We start from the raw sequence: 26,212 nt of genomic DNA, 5'->3' as shown, positions 1-26,212 counted from the left end.
TGCAAAAAAATTTCATTAAAAAAAATATTTTAGCGCAGACGAAATGTAATGGTAGAAAGCACTCTAAATGAATTCATTCAGGGTAACTTTAACCCACCATGTCACCATTTTTAACTGCATCTCTCATATTGTAATAGTGTTATTGTAGCCATTGACGCGTAACACTGACCAAAAAAAAAAAAAAAAAATGCTAAAATAGGACATAGTTAATCAAAATTGAGAAATAACGATCATGAAGAATATTTAGAATGAATTACCAGCCTGGTTCAAAGTTATTCTACCACAGTGGCTTAACGAGGAATTTTTCATGGGGAAATTCGTGTGTGGGGGGGGGGGGCATGTGAAACTTTTCAAATTAAAAGCCGAAAAGCTCAATTTCAGGCCCTTGTATAGGCACATGCATTAATTTTTGTTGCATCATAAGGGCTATGACCTTCCTATCTCCCCCTCTCGACTAAGTCACTGTATCTTCTACATACGGTAACTTTGAACTATGTGAGAAATGCGATGTAAAATAAACTATTTTAAGATATACGACTAGGTTCGGAGCAGTTTTTTTCATTAAACCTCACCATGAAATAATATTAATGTTTTTTTAGAAGCAGAAGGGTCTCAAAACATGTATTTTGCTTAAAAGTAAACCATAATATCTTTTTTTTTTTTTTTGAATGGGTGATTTTTCGGTAAAAATGACTGAAAATTACCAGTTTGGACAAACAATAAAAAAAAAAAAAAATTAACTAGCTACATACAATTTACTTAGACTATTTCCACGTGTATAAATTCCACAAATGAAGCAAATCGCAGGATAAGAAATATTTCAAGAATTTTAACATTCATGACAAATTACCTGACTTTATCCAGAAATTTCTCGAAAATTAGCCACCGTTTCTGGGTAAAAAGGTTGTAAATCAAAAAATATTTTATTATTTACATAATCTACGGTCTATTACACTCACAAGTACTTCTTCAGAAAACGTAAGTAAAGATTAGACTTAATACGTGTTATACTGCAGACACTTAGTACTCAAATGCTTATAACGTAAGGTCTAATTCGCGTAGATTAAAAACCCAAAAAATTTTGTAATCTTAAAAAATGGGGCTAGTTAAAAAAATCATTTTGAGAAAAAGTGAATTTTGGTCAAAAATCACCTTTTAAACCTGTTGGGATTCCTTAACAAAAGTAAACACATTTGAACGAAAAATATAAAATTTCTAAATGTTTCAAAACGTCTTATTTTCATTTCCTCATCGTGATAACATTTCTACAATTTACTGAATTACATAAAATAAATATTATAATGTACAATACAATGTAGTAAGAAATTACTTTTAAATTTATGTAAGTTGTTACTGATTACACATCTTTTTATTTATTTATTTTTTAATGCTTCCAAATATTTTGTTTCACCGCACATGGTTTTAAAACTGTACTGGTTGTTTAGGAGCTCTTTTTTTTTTCCTGATCACAGCAGTTTCAGACATTAGGGGACTGTTTTATTATCTTTCCCAGAAAATTGTTCTTTCTATTACTTGGTCAAATAGTTTGATCAGCATAAAAGTTCAAAAGAGAGGTTCATAATAAATGCGTATTAAGCTGTATGAATTTTTTAAAAAGTACAGTAAAACTGAATAAAGTCTCACAAAAACAACTATTTTGAACTCATAAAATTCAGAAAAATTTAATTGAATGGAAACAGTTAAAACACTTCGTTTGGATAGATTAGTAGTGGCACTTTGATTTTTTAGAGAGAATGAATCGTTTTGACTTCCAGTGATTTCTTTCTTTCAATCTCTTCTTTTTTTTCCATCGCCAATATTTTTCTATTTTTATTTTATTTCTTACACGTAGTTGGAAAACTTGTTTAGAGAACAAAGTTAATTATCTTTTAGGATTACATCATTTCAGAAAACGTTCATGTTTTGAGTAATATGAATCATAATCACCGGGGGAGGAGAGAGTTTATTGTTTCTTTACTTTGAAATATTTTTTTCTTTCTTTTTGCCAACGCTGGGGACAAGTGAGCGAATGGCAATATGAGATTGATTTACATAAAATGCATCCAAAAAAATAAAACATATAAAGTTTTTTTTTCATTATCCTGTTAAATTTATTTTGTTAAACATTCAAAACCTTAATAGAATGAAAAAACCTTAAAGCATCTGCAAATTATAATAAGAACATGAAACTGAGTATCTGGGAGAATAACCCAGATAGAATAACAAAAAAGAATCTTGAATTTCTATTAAAGGAGCAAATTTAAAACTTTTCTAAATTACATAAAAGTATCAAGTTAATTTGAATAACCCCTTACACCTATTTAATATTCAGATTTTACGTTTCATTTTGTTTCTGTTAGTCATTAAACCTAAGAAAATAAATATTATATCAGCATATTACATGAAAGAGAAATTCCTTATTTCTTTGAGTCTGACATTATTCAGACATGTGAATTCAAGGTAAGTGGTGGGCTGACTCTTTTATAAGTTTCCGGTTAATATGGAAATCGTGTGTGATATGTTGCTAACACCTAATAACTACTAGTTATATTTCAATGATTGTTCATCTGTATTTCGCAACTATATAGTTCAAATCTTCGTTTTTAGCTTTAATATAGCATTTTCTCTTATAGTTTAGTGTCTTCTCAATGACGAAATCAATTTCTGATATTTTAAAATAATAAATTATTTTGAAGTATATAAAATAATTATTATAGTCTATCGTTTGTTTCTGCAGGTGGCAATCAAATTTCTGTTTAACTAAATTTATTTATGAATAGTGTTTTAAGGTTTTCTAAAGGCAAGAAACTCCAAAAATTCATTTGTACTAAATCTTGTGGCAGTGTGAATCTTAGCATTATTATACAAATGTAACAGCTCTAGTAAATCTTTCAGAAAAACAAAGCATTTTTAAAGACACGAGGGTGTTAAAAAAATAAATAAATAAATAAATAAATAAATAAGTAAATAAAATAAAATAAAAATGAATAAATAAAGAAATAAAAAAATAAATAAGTAAGTAAAATAAAATAAAAAATGAAAGTCGGTTTTTCAAGTCGCACACCTTCTTATATTTTTAACACGCTTTTATTAGCTTCACTTGTATGTTTGTGAGTAACTCTCCTTTGGATCAAGAGCTAGTGGCTTATTACTGTTAGTACATTCCATCACTTTATGAGCGTTCGTGGCCGAGCGGTCTAAGGCGCGGGTCTTCGCTGACGTCCACCTCCGGGAATCATTAGGTTCTAATCCCGTTCACACCGAAATTAAATTTATAATCTTGCAATTCAATTTTCGCCCACGTTTTGTAATCGGATTCTTTTAAAATTTGGAATGCAACCTCAGACCCGATGACAAAGCAATATTCTATCATCAAATTAATTTATTAACGATAAGTTATTAGTTTATTCTAATTAACACGCTTTTATTAGCTTAACTTGTATGTTTGTGGGTATGTTTGTGGGTCCAACTTTCCTTTGGACAAATAGCCAGTGGCTTATTAGAATAACTTACAACGTACAAATCAGAGCTGCGGAGTGTAACAATGTTTGCACATGAATTTACCAGAAAGCATTCAAAATGCCTGATGCAAATAATGCAATAGAATATTAAGATACATTCCATAATGAAAATCGAACACACGCACAAAGATTTCATTTAAGAGTTACAAGTGTTAGCAATATTTAGTATCTGAATCTTATTTGAAAAAAAAAAGAAAAAGAAAAAGAAAGGGAAAAAGAAAAGGAAAAAAAACAGTGATAAGAACTTTATATTTTTCAGAAATAAAAAATACAAACAATTAAATTTTTGATTATTTGAGCACAATAGAATAATAGTTTAAAAAACTAAAAAAACACACTTTTGTAGCAAAATGAACTAAAAAGTAAAAAATAAAATAATAGTTGAAAAATTTAAAAAAACATGCTTTAGTAGCAAAATGAACTAAAAAGTTAAAAATAATCTTTGGATGACAAATATATAAAGTAATTGACAAAACACTTAATTTTACTGTAATAGAAAAAAAGCGTAGGGGGCTTCTTATCAGTTGTCTTAAATTTCTTCAACTTGTTATCCATGCAAAAATTTAAATAGGCAGCCCTCCCCCCCCCACGATTTTTTTTATTACTGTAAAATTAAATGTTTGGTCAATTGCTTTATTACTTGTCATCCAAAGATTATTTTTGACTTTTTAGTTCATTTTGCTACTAAAACGTGTTTTTTTAGTTTTTTAAACTATTATTTTATTCCTTTTAGGTCAAAACAATAGTAAAAAAAAGTTTCATATAATTTGAGCAACGGCAACCCGTGCCATCTTGCGCCTTAAAGTGTGAACCAGCACTGTGCTCTAGACTGAATAATAATAATTAAAAAAAAACTATTTTTTTATGAGTTCGAAACTTTATGTTGATAAAACGTTGCACCTATAGCCCTACATGTACCAAAAAACTATTTGATCCAAATCAAAAAATATTTAGGTGTCCAGCAAGAGTCTTAGTCTTTGTAATTTTCTACAAAAAATTGATTTTTTTTTTCTATTATATTTTTAAAAATAGTACATAAGTTTTAAGAAAATATAAAATTTTCCCGTCAATGTGTAGAAAAGAGCAATTTCATGCCTCAAAATTTAACTTTATAGATGCCTCTGACTTTTTTTTTTCAATAAAAAATTGTTATCATTGTTACTGAGACGCCTTACTATCCCGTTTTACGAATTTATTTGGAAAACCCCTCTAAGGGGTCAAACCCTATAGGGGACGAAAGTACCCGTATGTATATTCTTGAGCATCAAAGGTCGGACCTTTGTGCGAAAATTGGCAAAGATCTGATGGAAACTGAGCATGAATATTGAAAAGCCCCGTGGGGGGGGGGGGGCTCAAAGCCCGGGGGGAATCCCCATAGAAGTTACTGTGCACCAAAGAACCTCTGTGCGCAATTTGGCAAAGATCCGATGTTAATTGTGGATTTTTATTAGGAAATCCTCTTTAAAAGTTGCACGCGGTCACACACGTAACGCTCTCTAATCACATACGTAACGCTAATAAAATATTTTTTGCTGCTATTGTACGAGCTTCAGAAAAAGAATATCTGTGGAATACTTACTCAGTATACTTAGCTACATGCACAAAAAATACTGTTCATTTACTTTTTAAAACCTCATAGGAAATTTCAAAATAGTATGAGCTATAGCTAATTTTCAGACTTTCTGAGTCAAACACGTAACGCTGTATTTAAAATTTTATAAAAAATTTTAGATTTGTCCTACGAAAACAAAACTGCCACCTAAACCCTCTTACATATCTTCTGTTAATCCAGCAGAAACTGCTAAGAAATATTTTTAAAACATCATATTGGTTTTTATTCTTATTTGCAACGAAATGGTGTCAAAAAGTCACACACGTAACGCTGGAATGGCCCAGAAGTGTTTTCGTTATTTTATAAAAAATAAGTTTACGTCGAGATTCATATCGCATGACTTATGTGTACAACGTAATTATGCTCATGCATCAATTTAATATACCAAAAACAATAAGAAACAATTATTTATTAGAAACAATAAGAAACAAAGAATGGAAATTAGTTTTCTGAATCTAAAGGAGATAATCTGAATTAGAATGAAAGACAACTGCCATTTAAAAATTCTAAATTACTTAAATTACCGCTTTTGTGATGAATTTAGCTCTCGCCGCATAGTATTGTTTGCGGAAAATATTTTCCACTTCCCATAAATATAGTTGATAAATACTATATATTTTTCGTTTCCTCGAATTTATTGTTCTCGAAATTATTTTTATGTTTAGGTATAGATTGATTAATAAAAAGGTAACACTATATTGATAAATATAGAAATCAATACAAAGATAGTGAATATCAGGGGTGAATTAGTAACAGAACTCACGGGACATATACTGCCGTGGACAAATAAAAAGATAAAAAAATTACTAAATAAAAACAAAAAACCCGACCGCGTAAAAACCAAAAAAAATTTAAAAGAAAAATTTATAAGCCCAGTAATTTATAATGTTACTGAGTTGAGTACTACTGAATAACTACACCATTGTTATAGTTTTATAATCGTACACAGTTAAGACAAATCATAAATTCAAAAGCAGCATAGGAGATTCAACAGTCGGGGCCCATTCAAATTTTATGGGGTTCCTTGATTTAGAAAGGAATGCAGTTATTCAGTAGTACTTAATAACATTCTAAACTACCGGGCTTATACATTTTTCTTTTTAGTTTTTTTTTTGGTTTTCACACAGTTGTTTTTTTTTATTTAATAATTTTTTATTTTACACTTTTTAGTTAATTTTCATTGACTTAGTTATTATGATTAAAAGACGGTACATTTCGCAATCTTTTCATTTCATGAGAGAGTTTGTATTGTGAGGTTTATTAAGTAACTTGAGATGGTTTAAACTACTGATAATTAGTCCCTCTAGGACCTAACTCAGCTTAAAGCTACATGTGCTTGACCTTCAGCAAAAATGCACGAACTTAAGTCAACCACAGCACAGCTATATAAACAGCTTGTAAAACTCATGATGACGCTAGCTAGGAAACGTCGTTAGTCATGTCTTTCTCGCAAAACTAAAAAAGCCTGTCAAGAAAGTACGCGTCGCGAAACTCAGTCACCTGAATCTCGACAAAAACAAATGCAACACGTTCGAGATGAAAATCGAATTAGTAGACTTTCTTTCTTTTGATGCTTATTGCACGGGTTTATTTTGATGAGGACTACAATCTGAGTGTCTTGCCTCCCTTACGCATGATATAAATTTTTATTACAGCACAGAATACATATAAACAACACATTAAAGAATTTACATCAGAAAGAGGGAAAAGTACATCCGGAGCGAACGTGGGAGTCGAACTCACCGCCCCAAGAGTGAGAAGCAACCACTCGGCCACTGAGGCCCCAATTAGTAGACTTAGTAAACAAAAAATTCAGGCAGTGAAAGCTACCTGCATTTGTCGCACGCAGGTTGCACGTGACACGATCCCGAACTGACAAAATGGCAACTGGTTTTTTATATGGTGAATTTTGATTGCTGTCATGTGTTAAGTGACACTCCCAAGGTTAAGATAAATCGATTGACGTAAGAATTACCAAAATTGGCCAAAGCGTTTAGCCTTTACAACGCCGCATAGGAACAAACACACAAGCATAGTCTCATAAACACATTAGCCTCCTTTGCGTCGCGTACGCGCGATAGGGTAAAAAGCAAAAACTACTTTTTTTTTTTTTTTTTTTTGCATTTTTAACATCTATTGTATGCTAAATTTATTGTACAAGTTTGCTTATTTGGTTTCCGCTGAAAAAAAAAGCCGGAAAAAAAGTCCAGTTCCTTCAGCATTTCCTTATTGTTAGTATTGAAACCAAAACGCGTTTCTTCAAATATTTCGAAAACTATTTTCTGCATATACTGCCGTGTACCTGCCCCCGGCAGTGTATGTATATAGGGGATAGCCTTTTAAACATTATTAGGTTAATTTTTCCAGGTGTAGATATTAACACTTTCTCCGCAATAAAAAAAGAAACAGAAACAGACACAGTTCTAATCCACAAAACCTCCCCCGACACTAAAAATAAAATACTACCACTCAATTAGACAAAGCATTTGTTTTGCCTAACAAAACTAGGATCTGAGAACCAGATATCCCTCTTCTTCGTTCCGGGAAGCAAATAATGGGCGTTTAAGTCGCGATGAAAATCATTTAAGTTCTTGTGAAACCAAAACTTGGATCAAAGCCGAGGTTCAGCGGCAATGTGTTGTTCTTAACGACTATTATGTGACAAGACTGCAAGAAGGAAAACAATGAAAATCATTGTCTAGTTCGGTGTTTTAGAAGATAAAACATGTGAGACATAACTCGTGGGAAGTTTATTCTTCATCCATTGTTTATGTATCTTTCAGCAGTTTTGTTTTTAAAATTCGTGTTAAAATAGCGAAAAATACAAGCTGTGATTTGAATGGGACTGTCTTCGACTAATTGTTACGCATTTTTGGATTTGAAAGAATTTAATTGCAAAAAAAAGTTCAATAAATTACAATACAAAGCATTCGATAAAAATAAAAAAAAAACTTTTCATTAGATTCGAAATGATAATAGTTTTAACCATAACAGTGGTTTTCGTTCGTTATACTATGAAATCTATTTTCTACAATTAATCACTGGAAACGTTTTTAATTATCAGTTCATAATTTATTTACGAATTAATTTTACCAGAAATAAATATTCAGTGCTCCCTAATGTGAAAAAAGAAGATATGAATGTTAGAACGTAAAATTGAAAAAATAATAAATACAAAATATCCCGCAAGTTACTTACCTAAATAATCACAAATTAATGCTCTTTAGAAAATATTAATGAGCTCTTTCAAAAGCAATAAATGAATAGAAAACTAGGATAAGAGATTCTTACGTAAACATTTAGCATTTTGCTGAATTAGTGCGGTTTTTCCCCCCTCGGAAAAGCATACTTTTTTTCTTTTCCTTTTTAGAAGATGATTGTGGCTAATAAATCATTTCCAACAACATTTTCCAAAATAATTTCAAGGACAGGTTAGCCCTTCATTTGGAACATTTCCATGCTTTTGGGGAATAAAAAAATGATTGTTTACATGAAACGTATACTTGGATAAAGGCATTTTTGGCAAAATTTTGCGTCATCAACCTAAAATTAGACGTATAAAAGCAAACAACAATATGAGCATTTTGTCTGGTATTAAAATAAACTCCTCGAATGCAGTTTTGAGCTCTTAGTTGAAGCTTCATGCTCGTTTTGTATCTTCCCTAATATTAAATTAATTTAAAATTAATTAGATACGCATTTTAATTAAAATGTTGAGGTTTCTGTTTTTTGCCGTTGACTTCATTATTACTTAACCTAGTAATAATACTATACCTACCACCTTCCCTCTTTTAGCAAATAAATAAAGCAAATTCAAGTAATTCTTTTATTTATTTATTTTTCTATTATTCTTGTTCATTGTTATTATTTTCAATTTTGTTTATTTTATTGCATTTATTTATTTATTGTTCACGTTCGAATTTGTTAACTGAATGAACTATCGTTATCTATGGCAAGAAAGAAAGAAAAGAAATAGGAACAGAAAACATGATTTCTTCGATATTTTAAAAATCTACCATTTAATAATTAATTAACAGATAACCATTAAATTAACCATTTAATAAACAGATTTTAAAACTATTTTTAACAAATCGTATACTGTTCTAACTGCGATACCAGTGAGCTATAAGACAAAATATACTCAAAGTAATGCAACCCATGTGAAGAAAGGTAAAAAGGGATCTTAAAGTTGTTTTTTACTTTCACAAGCAGGAGCACCAAGAAACACATTTTACAAGTCCTGCAAACGGTTAATCGTCAGTTTGTCGCATATCAGTTGCAAAATTTGTTAATTCATCACTGCTCAACTCATCGAAGCTTCAATTCGCAGCAGCACATAAAAATCACAATCTTTTTCGGTTGGTGAATATTTTACGAAATGCGTTTCGCTATTTAAAAGGCTATGAAATGTATTTCAACCCTAAGAAATCAATAAACACATTTGGACTGAAAAGTAAGAATTATGAACAATATCATTGAAACGCAAAAATATTACATTAAATTGCATTATTACAATTTTTTGCAAATTTTGTGCTTTTTAACTTTTTTTCATGACTTTAACCACGTCAGCGTTTTTTCAGATGCATTTTCATCCATAAGCGAATATCTATGTTTAACCGTTAGATAGAAAGCGTGCCGACTTTTGACCTCTATGATTTGTTTTGCCTCAAATTTCACAAATTTCGTTACAATGAATTAACTCTGTGATGAATCGATGTGCTGCTCTGCAAAACGCATTTTTGTTTATAAAATTAAGCTATGAAATTAACAAATTAATTTATTAATAATGAAAATAGTAATAAAGTTTAAATTAGAAAAAAAAGAACTAAAAACACAAAAACTGAGAACTAAAAAAAAAAGAGAAGGAACAAATAAATAAAACTTGATGAAAAATGGGCTTAGAGTTTCTTAACAAAAGATTGGCTTTGTTTTCCTCAATTGTATCTTTTAATTTGATTCTATGAATCACTTACAAAACAACAAATGAAGCAGTGAGAAGCAAAGGGATGTAAGTACCAAAATTGAAAATTTGGACATAATACAGGGGTGCCCGTCCCCTAAGAGCAAGAGCGCACCCCCCCCCCCAACTATCGCAAAGAGCCCCCTCCCCAAATGAGAAAAATAACATTAAAAACATCTCCGCCCAAAAATTTTAATGGCGCAGTATGAGCCATGATCCCCCCTAGGTGGACACCCCCCCCCCCCGGATAATCAGTACAAATGGTAGGATGACATTTTTTCTGTTATAGGGCAAGAGTACTAGTAGCTTTGGCGGGTGCTGCCATCAGCATGATTTAGAAGGAAAAAAAAATCAATGAAAAGCTTCCGAGGATCTGAATTTTAAACGCGTTTTACTCGAAACTTTAAAAAGTCTTCTTACATCCCTTTGCTTCTCACTGCCTCAAATAATAAACTCTAATGACAAAGCATAAAAGTAAGTTTTCATTTTACTAACAAACTGATCATTTTTCTCGACTATATTTGTATTTTTAATATTAGATTAATCATTGAGTCTGACTTTTTTCGTTTTTTTAACATTTTTGTACGAAATCTTATTTATTATGGTGCCCTTGCCACTTGCTCACTGTGCATTTGTAATTTTTTATGCAAAACTCTAATTTATATTTCTGCTAATATGTTTTTTAATGCTCATTTCCGTAATTTAATGAAACGTTGATGAAAAGAACAAGCACAAACGCATGCATTATAAACGATAATTATCAATTGTTATCAGTTTATGATGTAAAATATTTACGCAAAAATAATGATTTTTTTTTAATGTAGCTATTTATATTTTAATATTTTTTGAAAAACTGCGCTGTTTGTGTGCATGGCAGCTACTTTCCTCCAATGAGTTAAGTTACCCTCGCTCATTTTTTCTAAACTGCTTACATTTCATGTTTACAGCCTTTATCTTTATCTTAACTAATAATAAAGCTGAATATCAAGATATCTGTCCGGAAGTCCCGATATCTGTTCAGATATATGTCGGGATGTCTGTGACGCGCTTAGCGCCTAGATCGTTCGGCCGATTTTCATGGATTTTGGCTCAATACTAGTTTGTAGCATGGAGGTGTGCACCTCGAAGCGATTTTTCGAAAATTAGATTTTGTTCTTTTTTTATTCCAATTTTAAGAACATTTTACCGAGCAAATTACTATAGCGTGGACGTGTAAATTACGAAATTATCATAACGTGGAACCGTAACATGGACGAGAAAATTAACGTAGCAAATTGGCGAGAAACTCATCATCCATTATTTGTAAATATACAGGCGAACCAAATGACCTTTTAATTTTCAACTAAGGACAAAACCGTGCGGGTACCGCTAGTAATTAATAATAGCCTGATCAAGACCTTTTTTTTCATATTTTTGCTAAACAGTATTAGTCACTCAGTAAAATGACTAGGTAATATATACGATTCACAGCGGAAGTTTGAAATAGATATCGTATTTAATACTTTGCTTAAAAACGTCTGACGTTGTATACTATGCCGAAGTATTCTACAGAATGCTGACGTTTGACACTTTGTTGGTATCAAATACACTTTCTAGATTTTTTTAGTAGTAATTTTTTTTTCTATCCACAATTAACTTAATGAAGAAACATTCAATAGTAACAAATACACTTTCTAGATTTTTTAGTAGTTTTTTTTCTGTCCACAATTAACTAGATGAAAAAACATTCAATAGTAAAAGTAAATTCGTTTAATGACTATATGACTTAAATGACGGAATTAGTGCGTATTGTCATATCGTAGTACAAAATGTGCATATGTACTTTGGCAGGAAAAAAGGCAAAATTGTTAGTCGCAACTGAATAGCTTTGAGCTTAGTTTAGTGGTTTTCGGGAGTTGGATTTAAATTTTTGAGGAAAAAACCCTTTGCACATATCTGTATGAATAATGAATTAGGACTGTTCCTTGTTTTGAACTTGTAAAATCCAAAGACTGTCTGTTGGCGTCTCTCTGTTAAAATGCATGTAGCATTTTTCCAAGGCACATTAAATGAACATTTTTTTTTTCTCTTTTCGGGTATTTTTTACTGAAAATAACTAGCTTTACTTTACGTAAGCTGCAAAACAGCAAAATATCAAAGAGAAAAACACTCTCGGCCAAGATTATTTCTTGCCATCTGGTGACTACGCTATTTTTAATTTTTAGAAGCAGCTGTTGTGCTACAGAAAACGCTCAATTCGCTGCAGATATAAAGGCCAATTTTCTTCCCCAGACAAAATATTTACACTTGCTTCTTTTTGACTTAAAATTGTACGCTCTACATTAAGCAGTTATGTGCACTTATGAATTTCTTCTCTGGATTGTAGATGTTCGAAATATTTGTTGCTGATAAACATATATTTCAAAAAAATTAAAACTAAGAACTTCTCCTTTTGCACTCTTTTTCAGTGTCGTAGTCTTGCATTTTCTGAAAGTGATATTTCTTGTTAAATTTCGGTAGGAGTGCAGAATAGGTGTAAATTGACAAATGGTGACTTATTCACTTTCAACCTTGGCAAAAACTGAGAAACAGTTTACGTCGCCAACATATTTGCTCTTCTTTCCTTAATTTTTCCATTTCGGTAGAACTTTGAAAGTTTTTTAATGACTTGCTATCTATCTGGCGGATTGGTTTACATTATTCACTTAGTGAACTATCTTACATTTTAAGGACATTTTTAACGTTGTAATGGTATAAGTCATTCATTGGTGGATTTTCCACATTTTAATCGAACTTTTAGTCTTGTTTAATATATATATTTTTTAAAGTTCAGTTATATGGAAAAATATTGCATTATGTTCGCCAAATATTTAGTTTCCATGCAACTTTGATCAAACACGACAGCAAATACTAGGATTGTTTATAGTTGTTGAATGTTGGCAATCTTTTGTTTCTAATAGCAATAAATCCATCATATCACCAATGTAAATAGAAATGTACAAGCGTTTTTTCTTTGCTCTGTTTAATTGAAGAAAAAATAACCAACTGGTTGGTTGGTTGGTTGGTTTGATTGAGTTCTCTGTCGCAAGAGCCCTTGTAGATTATACTGAGCCAAACGATAGTTGAGTAGTGGAAAGAAGAGCAAAGTAAGTAATTTTTATTACACTGTAAAAACGATTCAGAAACGTTTCTGGAAAATAATGGGCAGCTGATGTGCCTAATTTCTGCCAGTAACAGAACTTGCAAATACCAGGAACGTTTTCTGCTAAAATTCAGTAACTTTCCCGAAATTATCCCGGAGGCTTCCTGAAAAATTCAGAAATCTTCCCGTTAGAAGCCAGTTGTGTCTCTGAAAATTTAGATTAAACTTAGGAATGTATAATATAATAGTTCGGCATCTTCCTGATTTACCAAGGTAGTTCCAAGAGCATTATTGGAAACACGGCCAAAGCTAAGCCAGAATTGCAAGTAAATGACGAGAATTTTACTCGCCTGCAATTTTACTCGCCTGCAATTCTTGCAAAGCAAAGAAGTCCACGCTTATTCGCTCCCTTTGGAAGCTTAATTAGCATGGACGGGCCGTAATTGAGCTGAAGCCGTTGCACTTTATAAATACGTTTAGTTAATCTTTAAACTGGGAGATAAAAATATTTTTGACAACAGTGAAAAGTCTGCATTCGTGCGACTTATAGCAATTCAGGACGACACGGATACTTGATTTTTCCAGGAAGTGGGTAAAAACCATTAAAATCCTGAAACGTAACTCGGAAATACTCAGTCACGTTTCGGAATTTTTTTACAGTGTATGAAGCAAAGGACATAAAACTTCAAGAATTTTGAAAACTTAGCCAAAATAAACACATAAACGAAGTTTTAAAACCAACTGGTTGTGAAAATATAGAATGAATAGCCTGTGCCGTTAAACTTTCATGCACATGTTTCAGAGTTTCAAAAGCACCTTTTCTTCATTGCAAAAGAAATTGACATTTGAGAGAATAATTGGTTCAATTCATTCGACTAATCGTAATTTACGTAAGATTATTTTATCTCTTGTAAGAAAATAAAAATATTTTAAATTACGAAAGTGTTAAAAGCATACAATTTTAAGTCCTCAGCACTAAATATAAATTAGAGGTCTCATTGTGAAAAGTAAGGTTAAATGTATCACAAAATCATCACAGTAAAGAGAAAACAAGCTTCAGTTATTAAAATAACGTGCAAACACATATGCAGCTCCTTGAAGGATTTTTTTTCTTTTTCAATTGCCGCAAATAAAAGCGTATAATGTGAAAAATCTTTAAATTATTGCAATTACTAAAGCGTTTACCGTATTAAATGGTGATTCAAAAACCAATTCCCTCTTTCTGATTTTCCTAAGAAAAAAAAAGCTTTTTCTTTTCACAAGGTCTCTCATAAGGTTATATTAATAAATATAAACTAAAGAAAAAAATTTTTTGTCTTAATTGCATGTATTTTACAATGCATTACGCAGCTGAAAGAAACAAATAGTGTTTACGTTAAATGAGTAAAGATTAAATATTGGACAACACCAATGTTGCTCATTTTTTTTTTTTTTTACGTGAAAGTTATAGATTATTGCTTTTTAAATAGATTCTTCATCTCCTAAATCAAATTGGTGTGTATTTACAGTCAATGAAAAGCAAATTTTATTATCTCTCTCTTTTTTTTTTTTTTTTTTTTGATAATGCTCTATTGCAATTTTAGCCTAAGTTCGAAGTGAATCTTTAAATGATGAAATTAACTATATCTTATATATCTACTCATTAAGCAGCAAAATTTTTTTTATTTAAGCTTTAAATAAAATAAATTTTGCTGCTGTGCTGATTTCAACTCTCACTTTGTTGAGACAGAAAAATATTTTCTGCCAAAACTTTAACTTGTTTCTGATAAATTGGAGTTTTGCAATCAAAGATGGCCGATAGCATTTTAAACATTTTTTTATTTGTTTGTTTACTTTTTTCCGATTTTTCTTTTCCTTTTTATTATTGTTCTGTTTTGTTTTTTCCCCCATGTTTCTAAAAAGTATAGCTCTGTCCAAACTTTAGACTATCGTTTCAGATTTTTTACTCAAAATAAATATTATACGCAAAAAAAGTTAATTCATCGGAACATTTTAAGAGCTATCCCATAATTAACAAATAAATCATCAAATAATAAAAATAAAAGTAATATCAAATAAAACATACTGTTGAAAGAATTGAAATATTAAAATAATAATAATAATAATAACGAAAAGCCTTCTTTTTGAAACACTAAAGATAAAAATAAAAACTATATTTTCAATGAATTCAACTAAATATCTTCGGTTAAAAAAAGGTTTTTAAATGATATATGGTTGAAAGAATAATCACATTCATAACCACCCCCTTTTTAGATTTTGAAGTTGAATAATATTACAGCAATACATCAAGTGTGAAAAACATTCAATACGAAAAAAATCCCCCCCCCCCCAAAAAAAAGGATGTGAGAGATTTTAAACATTTATAAAAACTATATGCTAACACATAATTACAATAATAACAATGTGGAACAGCGATTTGATTGTATTATGTCTGTGATTTGTTTATGAGAAACTTATGGTCTAACCTCCGAGTTCAAAAATAATAGCGGTTTTCGTGTATCACGTCAGGTTCCTAAGCTACCTAGGACTCAAAGCGACCAATTCACAAAATAGAGGACATTTTTTAAGTTCGTAACAATGACATACATAACATACACAATACAAAAAAAAAACTGTTTCGTGTGTTTCTATTAAACAAGCAATAGGATTGTTTCCATCAGTCAAAATTACTACTTTTAGTCACTGAAGTTGATAGAATGAGCAAAAAATAAATAAATAAATAAATAAATAAACGAGGAAAAACTTTTATTTTCAAAACTTTTAATATTTATTAAATTTTTTGAAGTCTCCGATTTTTCAAATAAGGCGTGGTCTTTATGACGTCATAAGTGATGAACTTTAGCGCACTATTCCACTGGCACGCTGAATGCTCACGCTTTCTGTCTACCGCGTTTAGAGTTTACGATAATTCAGAAGCGAATTAAACATTGCCCTCTGCTCTAATGGCATTAGTGAATGTCATTTTACCACGTGTGATGTCAAGTGCAAAAGCGTAATAAATGAAATTGAATCTGCGCACCGATCAAAATAATTTTTTAAAAATATTAAACTTTCACAAATTATTTTGAAAATGGTCACATCCAATGTTTTAAACATGCTCTTTCAGAAAAAAAATACTTCAGTGAAACCTGTGTAAGTTGACCACCTGCGGTACATTACTTTAGTGGTCAACTTACAGAGGTTGGTTTATATGATAAGGGCTAATTCCGTGCCTGAAAAAAGGGGTCAACTTTCAGACAGGTGGTCAACTTACAAAGGTGATCAACTTTACAGGTTTTACTGTATTTAAATTTTGGAAACGACCCCATTATTTTACACTTCTTACTTGAAATTCAGGTTTTTTGCCACTTCAATAAAATGAATTAAAATTTGTTGCAACTAATAATAATAATATTTTGGAAAAGAAACATTTTATTTCAATTCAACACTCTCAGACGTGGCGTCCGGTATACCGGACATGAACTTTAAACAGCTGCTAATCATTTATCAATTGAATAAATTACTCGATTTGTTTTCTTAGTTTGCTCTTTACAGTCTACTTATTATTATCTGTACAAGATTTTTTCATTTTGGGATTGACAACATGAATAAATAGGGTTTGGGAGAATAGGACTGGCTCATTTTTTCCAACCACGGATTCTCGTCGCAAAAGCGAGTATTTTTTCTGATTTTTTAAAAAATTTATAATCTTATATTAATCATTTCAAATGCTTAGATTATGTTTTACTATTGTTTAGAGAATATTTTACAAATAAGTTTGTTTAATGTTTCATAGTTTTATTATCTGAAATATGTATTTCAATAACATATGTCCGGATTATTGGACGTGTCATAACTCTTTTAATTTCTCACCTATAAACTTGAACATTTGTCAATAAGATACTCTTTACCATAGTACACTTGTCTACAAAATAAAAACACTTTTGGTTAAGTATTTCAAGATTCCGTCTGAAAGGGTTTTAAGAAGGTTTATCTCAGCCACTAGGCAGTGTTGGGCATTAATCAATTATTTTTTCAATTGCCTTGTTAATTGATTGAAAAAGTAATTACAATTAAATTAATTGCAATTTAACTATTAATTGCACTTTGCAATTAAATTAATTGCAATTTAACTATTAATTGCACTTTGCAATTAATTTAATTGGATTAATGTACGTTAATCGTTTCTTACAATTAAAATAATTGCAATTTATATTTTAAATTGTTTTATGAAACAATTAAAACTAACAATTAACTTTACGTGTCAATACGTTCAGCGCAGGGTACAAAGTATTATTCGATTTCGTATTTTCGTTCAGTGCTGATTGCTAGCTCGCCACGTGAACTAGACACGTGTTGGCAAGCTTTTTCGACACGTAAACATTTGTACAGAAAAAAATATTTTTGAATTTTTAATTGAAATATAACTTTTCTGGAAATTTTGCTGGAGTCATAAGATTTTTTGAGAAAAGTCATATGTTGCAGTAAATAATTTATTGCTCTTAATAAATTTATTGTTGTGCATTGATCTTTTATTTGTTGCTAACGTGTGTATTTAAATAGTTAGATAGTAATATGGTCCAGCGTCCACGTTCCCGGTAGACCTGTCAGTATATTATACAATACAGTATATTATACAAAACCAGTATTTTTTTTTAAAGTTCGTTTTAATTAAAATTCACAAAACAACTGACAATTGTTAATTGTAGTAAACTGCAATTAACAATTAATTAATTGTTAACTGTAGCAAACTGCAATTAACAATTGATTAATTGTTAACTGTAGCAAACTGCAATTAACAATTAATTAATTGTTAACTGTAGTAAATTACAATTAACAATTAATCAATTGTTAATTGTAATTTTCATAATTACAATTGATTAATTGTTAGTTGTTGTGGTTACGTTTACCGATTAATCAATTGTTAATCTTTAATTGTCCATACAATTAAAATTTGCCCAACTCTACCACTAGGAGACCAATAGGTCTTCCTGTAGCTCTAACTCCATCCTGGAAAGTCGTCATATCCGCACGTGGTTTGGAGAAAGAACCTCTAGTGGTAGGAAAAAAAAAACTAACTACGGTTTTAAAATCAGTATGCCAATTTAACTTGAATACAACTGGATTTTAAATATATGGGTAATTTTTCTCGTTAAAATTGTGAAAGAATGAAGGAATGCTAACTGCTTTTTAATTAACGACTTCGTTAATTAAAGTATAACAAAAATCGGACCAGACTTAAGGGTTTTTTTTCTGTTATTGAAGATTTCAAGATTTTTGGCACTTATTTAAACTTTAACCCCTGGTATTCTTATAAAAATAACGTGACAAAAATAAAACCATACGTACATTTAAACAAAGGATGGTTTTGAAAAGGAACAAAACGCCCCTTACTATGTAAAAAAAAAAAAAAAAAAAAAAAAACAATATGCGACCGTTCATTGCTCAAAAGCACTATTTAAGTGCTTTAGAATGTACCTGAAGCAGTATATAAGAAAAAGAAGGTTGAAGTAGTTTTATGCTCAGTTTAAGAAGTGATTAGTCTTCACAAATTTTGACCCTAAAGAGGACAGGTTTTAAAGTCTAAAAACATTCAAAGTGTAGCAAACAAATTGAAGTTTTTTCACTTGTCATAAAAATTGACGAAATATCATTTCATTAAAGACATGTTTATGAGACCTGAAAGTTATATAACAAACTGATAAAAAACAATATTATTCAAAAAATCCGTAACGGAACGGAATTATTGCCATGACGACAATCAGGATCTTAATATTTTCGATGGTCGTTATGAATCCTCATCGCTCTCAAAAAAAATTGCCGATTTATAGAAGATACCACAAAATGAAAGAAGTATTAATTTGTTTTTCTAATTATTCTGTAAAAACTACTACATATTCTTTTAAACAAAAAAACATATAGTTGTGCTTAAGCGCATGTGTTGTAGTTGTTTCGGGAAACATTATGGACATAAAAAAATCGTTTCTGTTTTTCGCTTCCTTTTTTTTTTTTTTTTTTTCTTTGTCAACCCAGAAGTTTCAGACATTTTCGCAAAGCAAAAGAAATGGTCTTGTTCAATAACTCCAATCTTTAATGATGCATACAAAATGATGCGGTTAAGGTGCCACACAAAACCAACCAAAATACCGATATTATTTATTTATTCATCTATGTTTTACTTCAAAATGTTTTCCAATTTTTGGGCTTTTAAACTATGCTGAGGTGTTGCTAATAACCGAAACATTCAATTAGTTGTAACTATTTTTCTCGAAGGGCTACCACATAAAACTCCGTGTTTAAAAAACTTGAAAGCTCAGATTTCTGAGGAACCGTTTTTGCCATACGTTGCTTTGTTCAAGATAACTCAACAACGAGTTAGCCTAACGCAATAATTTTTAATACCCTTATAAACTGTATATAACAGTGGTTAATTTCTGCCTCAATTGGAACTATTGGTTGAAAAAATATATGGGTACGAAATTTTTAAACGACAAAATTCCGGGGGCAAATCTTGTCCATCTGTTGTATAAAATATTTTAAAAAGTCCTCTCTTAATCAAAAATGTTCTCATGATCAAAACAGTCTAATCTTAAATGATTAAAAAAAAAACTATCCTACTTATCATATAGTAGTGAGACAACATAGAAGTGTAGTAGTAAAACTAAATTTCAACTAAAATCGTTTCAAAAATGTGTTATTTCACTTATTAAATCTTAATTATGTGTGTATTAAGTGATTAATTTTCTTCATAGTTTAATGGATTTTCACTTACCCTGGTGACTTATTTTAAAAACTGTATTTTTAAAATGAAAATTAAAGATAAAATAATTACCAATTATTCGTCAATGACTCAATGACAGCTGATATTAAAACCAAATGTAACTGTTAAATTAAAGGCTGTAAGTACTTCAAAAATATCTCAACTCCGCTTTCGTTGAATTATAGAGCCAGCTAGCCCCAACGTAGCTTTAAAAATTGTACATATTTGCCACATTATAATCAGCCATAAAGCCCAAGAAAATGGCTCGACGTAAATTGAAAAGTTTGTACATATTTTCTATATTACTCGTATATTGAGCCAGAAAGCTCAAGAATATGACTTGACGTAACTTGAAATGCTTGAACATACTTTCTACAGTATATTGAGCCAGAAAGTCCAAGAATGTGGCGCGACGTGGCCTGCAATGCTTGTACATCCGCATTATATTCAGCCATAAAGCCCAAGAAAATGGCTCAACGTAGCTTGAAACGTTTGTACATATTCTCCACATTATAATATTCAGCCATAAAGCCCAAGAAAATGGCTCAACGTAGCTTGAAACGTTTGTACATATTCTCCACATTATAATATTCAGCCATAAAGCCCAAGAAAATGGCTCAACGTAGCTTGAAACGTTTGTACATATTCTCCACATTATAATATTCAGCCATAAAGCCCAAGAAAATGACTCAACGTAGCTTGAAACGTTTGTACATGTTTTGTACATAATATTGAGCCAGAAAGCCCAGGAAAATAGCTCTAACTGGCCTAAAATGTTTGTAAATATTTCTTATATTAAATTCATAAAACCATGCTAAATAAATCATACCTGCCAACTCCTCATCAAAGGACATATTTTCAGCCGTTCGTTGAAGCGCCATATCAACTCCCCAGAGTGTCAGTTGGAAACCGTGGTGTAGCTTCTCACGTCCTCCCAAAAAGTGTCAACTGCTGGATCCCCCCAGAAAAGGCGAATGACGCCTTCTCTACTCGCGGTGGTCACACGCCATTTCGCTATTTAAAATCCACCTTCGACTTTTTACGTCATTAATTTACTTTTTACACGTTTTTCAAAAATGTTCGCTTTCATCTGCAGTTTTGTTGGTTTTATTTTTATGAAACGTTTACTGGATATGGAAGCCATTGGTGGGGTGCATTTCTTTCTTTTTTTGATACAGACGCGGAAAGCTCGTCTTTCGTTTGCCGCTGTAGATTCTTCCACGTTTCTGATCCCGTAGATGTTGGGAAGTGATGAATTTATTAGCATAATTAATGAGACATTTATAAATTCTCACTTACCTCCCCGCGACATTTCTTTTCGACAGAAAGAGAATTTTTATTTTGGACGAAAGCGACAACTATTTTGTAAATATTTAAGTGTGTCGACCTTTCTGCAAGCACAGGTGCACAAAAAGTTATGAACATCTACATCTGCATTTACAAGAGTCACGTCCAACATCAAGACGTAATACTGGCCTTGAAACTTCTTACAATCAAAAAGTTAGAAAGTAGGAAGAAGGGACGGAGAGTGGGAGGAAGTCTAAATTTCCCTTCACTTTTTGTTTGGAATCCACTGTGTAGAAGTTATTCAGAAACGTTCCTTTGAAAATAATGGGCAGCATATGTGCCCAATTTCTGCAAGTAACGTATCTTGCCAAAAAACCAGAAATGTTTTACGTGAAAGTTCAGTAATCTTCCTGAAATTATCCTGGAATATTTCTGAAGAATTTGGTATTCCCTGGTTAAAGTCAGTCGCGTCTTTGGAACCTTTAGAGAAAACTTTGGTTTTATGCAATAGCTTGGCACCTTCCAGCTTTGGCAAGAAATCTCCAAAAGCATTATTGCATTCATGGCCAAAGCTAAGATAGAATTGCAAGCAAGTACCATGAATCTAACTCACCTGCAATTCTTGCAAAGCTACTGAACCCAGAGACTTATTCGCTCCCATTGGGAGCTTAGTCAATCTGGACGGGCTGTAATCGAGCTGAAGCCGATACACTTATTAAATACGCTCAGTTAATCTTTATATGGTAGCTAAAAATATGTTCACAACAGAAAGAAGTCTGCATTCGTATAATTTATAGTAATTCAGGAGACCTTTTGAGAAAGATACTTGATTTTCCAGGATGTGCATAAAAACCTGTGAAATCCCGAAACGTTCCACGGAAATAACCAGTTATGTTTCTTAATTTTTTTACAGTGTATAACTACTTAAACGCATTGATAGCGCACTGAAATCAGATGAAAAGATAAAAACACCCAACAAACTTTTTTTTCCCTTTTCCAGTATGGAGATTGTATTTAAATTCCTTTATAGCTCTTGACACAGGCGTTGAAATAAGCATTTAAAGGCCATTCCGAAGGCAAAGGACATTCCGAAGTTACCTCAGAATTCAATCAGACTCTAGGCTTGTAAGAGTATTTGTGTCATACATTTAAATGCTTTAAAAAAATCGATTAATTTAAAACCTATACTACTTTTAGAATTTTATTGATACTATGGTCTTATTCATATGTTTCAAAAATCGTCAAATTTTGACAACCTATGAATGCCAGCAAGTTTTAAATACGAATTTTATTTACTTTCTTTGAAAACCTGGGTTTCATAGTTTTGATTTATACTTATACGCTCTGATAGGATTTTAGCTTTGAGTTATAACCATATTGCTTTAGTCTAGGGGTTCGCAAACTGGACGCTGCGGCACCTTGGGGGTCGCAAGAAGGGGTGAGGGTGCCACGAAGTTTCCATGGTATCAATATATGTGTTACCGTTAAAGTATATTATGCAGTTATTTTACAGAATGCCTAGTTTTTCCATGAAATAACTGATCGTGTCCGTTAAAGTGTGTAATATGTTATTAATTTGACACTTTAACTAGTTATTCTATCAAATAACTAGGTATTCTATAAATTAAAATGAGACACTTAAAGTGTAAAATAAACAATTTATCTAAAATGAAATAACTATAGGCATTCTATAAATAAACTAATGATAGACAATTAAAATGAAAAAGAAGCACTTTATTTAATTTATGCAGCGTATAAATGGTATTTATGGAAACGTACCATAAAATCATTTGTTACAACAAGGATTACTAAAATGACACTTGGAATTACATAGAACATTATTTCTAAAACAAAAACATTTTTTCCTGACACACTGGGTTTTACACGAACATTTTAAGGGTAACACAGGGGTGAAAGGTAAATGTATCTGTCGTGCAAGATATACGATATAGAATATTTTACACTTTAGCGGGTTGTAGATCGTTATTCTATGAAATAACTAGTTAAACCATGAAATACAGGAGAGATTTACACTTTAACGGACACGATCCGTTATTCCATGAAATAACTAGGTATTCTATGAAATAACGGATTTCATACTTTAACGGTAACATACAGTGGCTCCCAAAAGTCTTCGTACACCTACGACTTTCAACGAAATTGGCCCCAATCCATTGGTTAGAATTAATATTTCGGAATAGGTATTTAATTATAAGATCTATGATCAATTTTTAACAAAACTGCATCAAAAGTTTTTAAGAAATATTAAAACTTAATTTTTTTAAAATCAAAAACCAAAAAGTGCCCGAAATTTTATCTCACAAAAGTCTTCGTACACTTTATAAAATGTCTATATAGCATTGAATAATCTAACTTTTGATTAAGTTATTAATTAGTAGAATATCATACAGCATTCATAAGACCTTTAAAACGTCTGGGAATAGATTTCATTCTTTTTATTTCTTTTTGTTTCGTAATTTCTGAGTAAGTGTTCAACCCCACTTCGAGTCTTATTGTTTCTAGCTCTATTTTCGTTTTAAAGCCCTATTTTCGTAATCTAGCCTCCAGATATCCCTAAATACGTTACATTAAGTTAAAATCTGGAGATTGAGGGGGTATTTTCTAAACTTTAGGACAATTTTCGAGGCACTAGACGCAAACGTTGAAAACCGTGCGCTTCTTATCGTTATCTTGATAAAAAAAAAACAAAGTTGTTTCCGATAACCAAATTTTTGGCTAAGGATTCAAAGTTGGTTTTTAAAATATATAAAGAAAGAGCATGATTCATTATTTCATCAAAAAATTACAAACTATCAAGTCCTGATACTCATATGCACCCTCACACTTTAACACCTCCATCGTCCTGATTAACTGATCCAACTAAGTTCTTTAGATTAAGTTCCTAATTTTTTTCTTCTACTTACAGTTACACAACAATTCAACCAAAAATGTTGAATTAATTTTTATGTGTAAGTAAGACGTGATTCTAAAACGTTTTTAGCTTATTTATCATTGATTTTGCGACGAAAAGAGTAAGCTTTCTGTTTTTCGCACGACCAAGGAAATTTCTGCGGGAAGAGGTCCCATTTAATCCAGCTAATCAGAGAACTTGGCGAACAATGTTAGGTGAAAATTAAAAGTAAAATGTTTCATTTAACTCTGCAGAAACTTTTACAGCACTCAAATGTGTATTTTTCACATTTTTTTTTTACTTTTAATCTCCGATCACGTTTTGTCAACTTTGCCGGTTGACCTTTTCTTACCTTTTTTTCGGTCCGATTCCTTTCTTTAAAGCATTTTATCAAGCGCTTTTCTATACAAACAAATGAATTAACTAATTTAGAGACATTTAAAACCAATTTACCACTACTGTGGGAAAAAAATTCAAATTTTGAATGGTGTTTGCTGTTTTTTACGAATACCAGCCATTTTACAGTAATAAGCACAATATTAAGGAATAAATAAACAAAAAATTAAAGCCAAATGACCTATAAGGGTCAACTCAATGCAAAAATATTAATAAAACGGCATATGATAATTTTAATCATGAATTTATTCGAAAATATTTGAGTGTACGATGACTTTTGTGACGTGTTATTTCTCTGTCTCTTCGTTTTCTGACCCATTTCAAAAAGAAGATCCGTCAATATTTTGAAAAAACCAATGGGTTGTATTTAGAATGACATAGGAATGATGTGATAAAATATTGGACATCATATTCGAATTCAGTTTCGAGTTATTTTGGTTTTACTAAAAAATTTCAAAGTGTACGAACACTTTTGGGTTCCACTGTATTGAATAGAGATAGACTTGGGTGCCGCGAGAAATTTCTAATTCTTCAAAAGGTCAATAATCAGTTCGTTAGTAATGTACAGAAGGCATAGCGATATACCATTAAGCATGGACGTCTTAAAAATATTACTTTTCATCTACACATTATTCTGTGCTTTTTATTAATGATTCGTAGAGGATAGGTAACCATTTCAGTATTAAACTCTTAGTATTAGCACTATTACAACAGATCGAATTTTGTTTTCCATGTTCTCTTCCTTTCACTCTCCTTGACATATTGCACTGACTAAGGTTTTACTTGGTGACTTTTCTTGTTTCACATTAGTAGATCAAGTCGGCTGGTGGCGTAATGGTTAGGCTCTGGCCTTCTACGCCTGGGAACCCAGGTTCTGACCTGGGTGGCCAGTCGGTGGATTTTCGAGATGCAGAAAATCTTCAGCGCCCATGTCGTATGATTATGCGGCATGGAAAAGATCCCTTGGGTATTCGTTTGGCTTAGAATATCCCTCGGCTAAATTAAATTCCTAGTGCAATTTCGCATCAAATGAGAGCCCAGGTGCCTCCATCTGGTGGAAACTGGGCGTCAAAAACACTACTGTGTCATGCATCAACGCCTTAATGGTGACACACGAAAGACTGATGCATTGTTGGGGAGCGCCCTAGGTCTGGTTATGGCCCAGACGCCTCTTGAGGTGGGTATACAGCTCCATTGGAAAGAAAAAAAAAACATTAGTAGTTCATGCGTTTTTTAAGAATGAAATCGAGGCTCACACGTCTATAGAACTGTCACATATCTCCAGTGGCGGATACACCCGGCGGGCAACCGGGCATTTGCCCGGTGGGCCGGTCATGTTTCGGGCCGTTCCGTTGCCCTGTCTACAAACAGTAAAATGTAAATAACGCTGCGTAAATTCTCTAGCTTCAATCCCTCTTCATGCATGGGCTTGAGCCGCGGATGGAGGGTGCAAGGCCGTCGCTAAGGGTGCCGTGGGGGTGCTACACCAGCCCAGTTTTTCAGAAATTGGGCCGCCAATTTCGTTTTAGTAATGCAATAAAAACAAGGGCAAGTATTTAAAGTTAAAATACTTTTGTCCATTTTTCAAATTCATCTATGAATTGCAATTCTCATTTACTTTACTTATGAATGGCAATTCACAATTGTTATGAATTGTAGTTCATA

At 31.7% G+C, this 26,212-nt stretch overlaps 1 protein-coding gene across 1 annotated transcript in view; it reads right to left on the bottom strand.

Annotated features, from left to right (window-relative positions):
- LOC129221533 (filamin-A-like) overlaps positions 1-20,910 on the bottom strand; it is a 112,966-nt gene extending 92,056 nt beyond the window's left edge. The window contains exon 1 of the mRNA XM_054856024.1: positions 20,783-20,910. Coding sequence (XP_054711999.1) covers positions 20,783-20,834 — 52 coding nt within the window. The 5' untranslated portion in view covers positions 20,835-20,910. The remainder of the gene's footprint in view (positions 1-20,782) is intronic.
- Between the last annotated feature and the right edge of the window lie 5,302 nt (positions 20,911-26,212).

This window comes from Uloborus diversus, chromosome 4, assembly GCF_026930045.1.
Source record: "Uloborus diversus isolate 005 chromosome 4, Udiv.v.3.1, whole genome shotgun sequence".
NCBI lineage: Eukaryota > Metazoa > Arthropoda > Arachnida > Araneae > Uloboridae > Uloborus > Uloborus diversus.
This window is presented reverse-complemented; position numbering and strand designations above follow the sequence as displayed.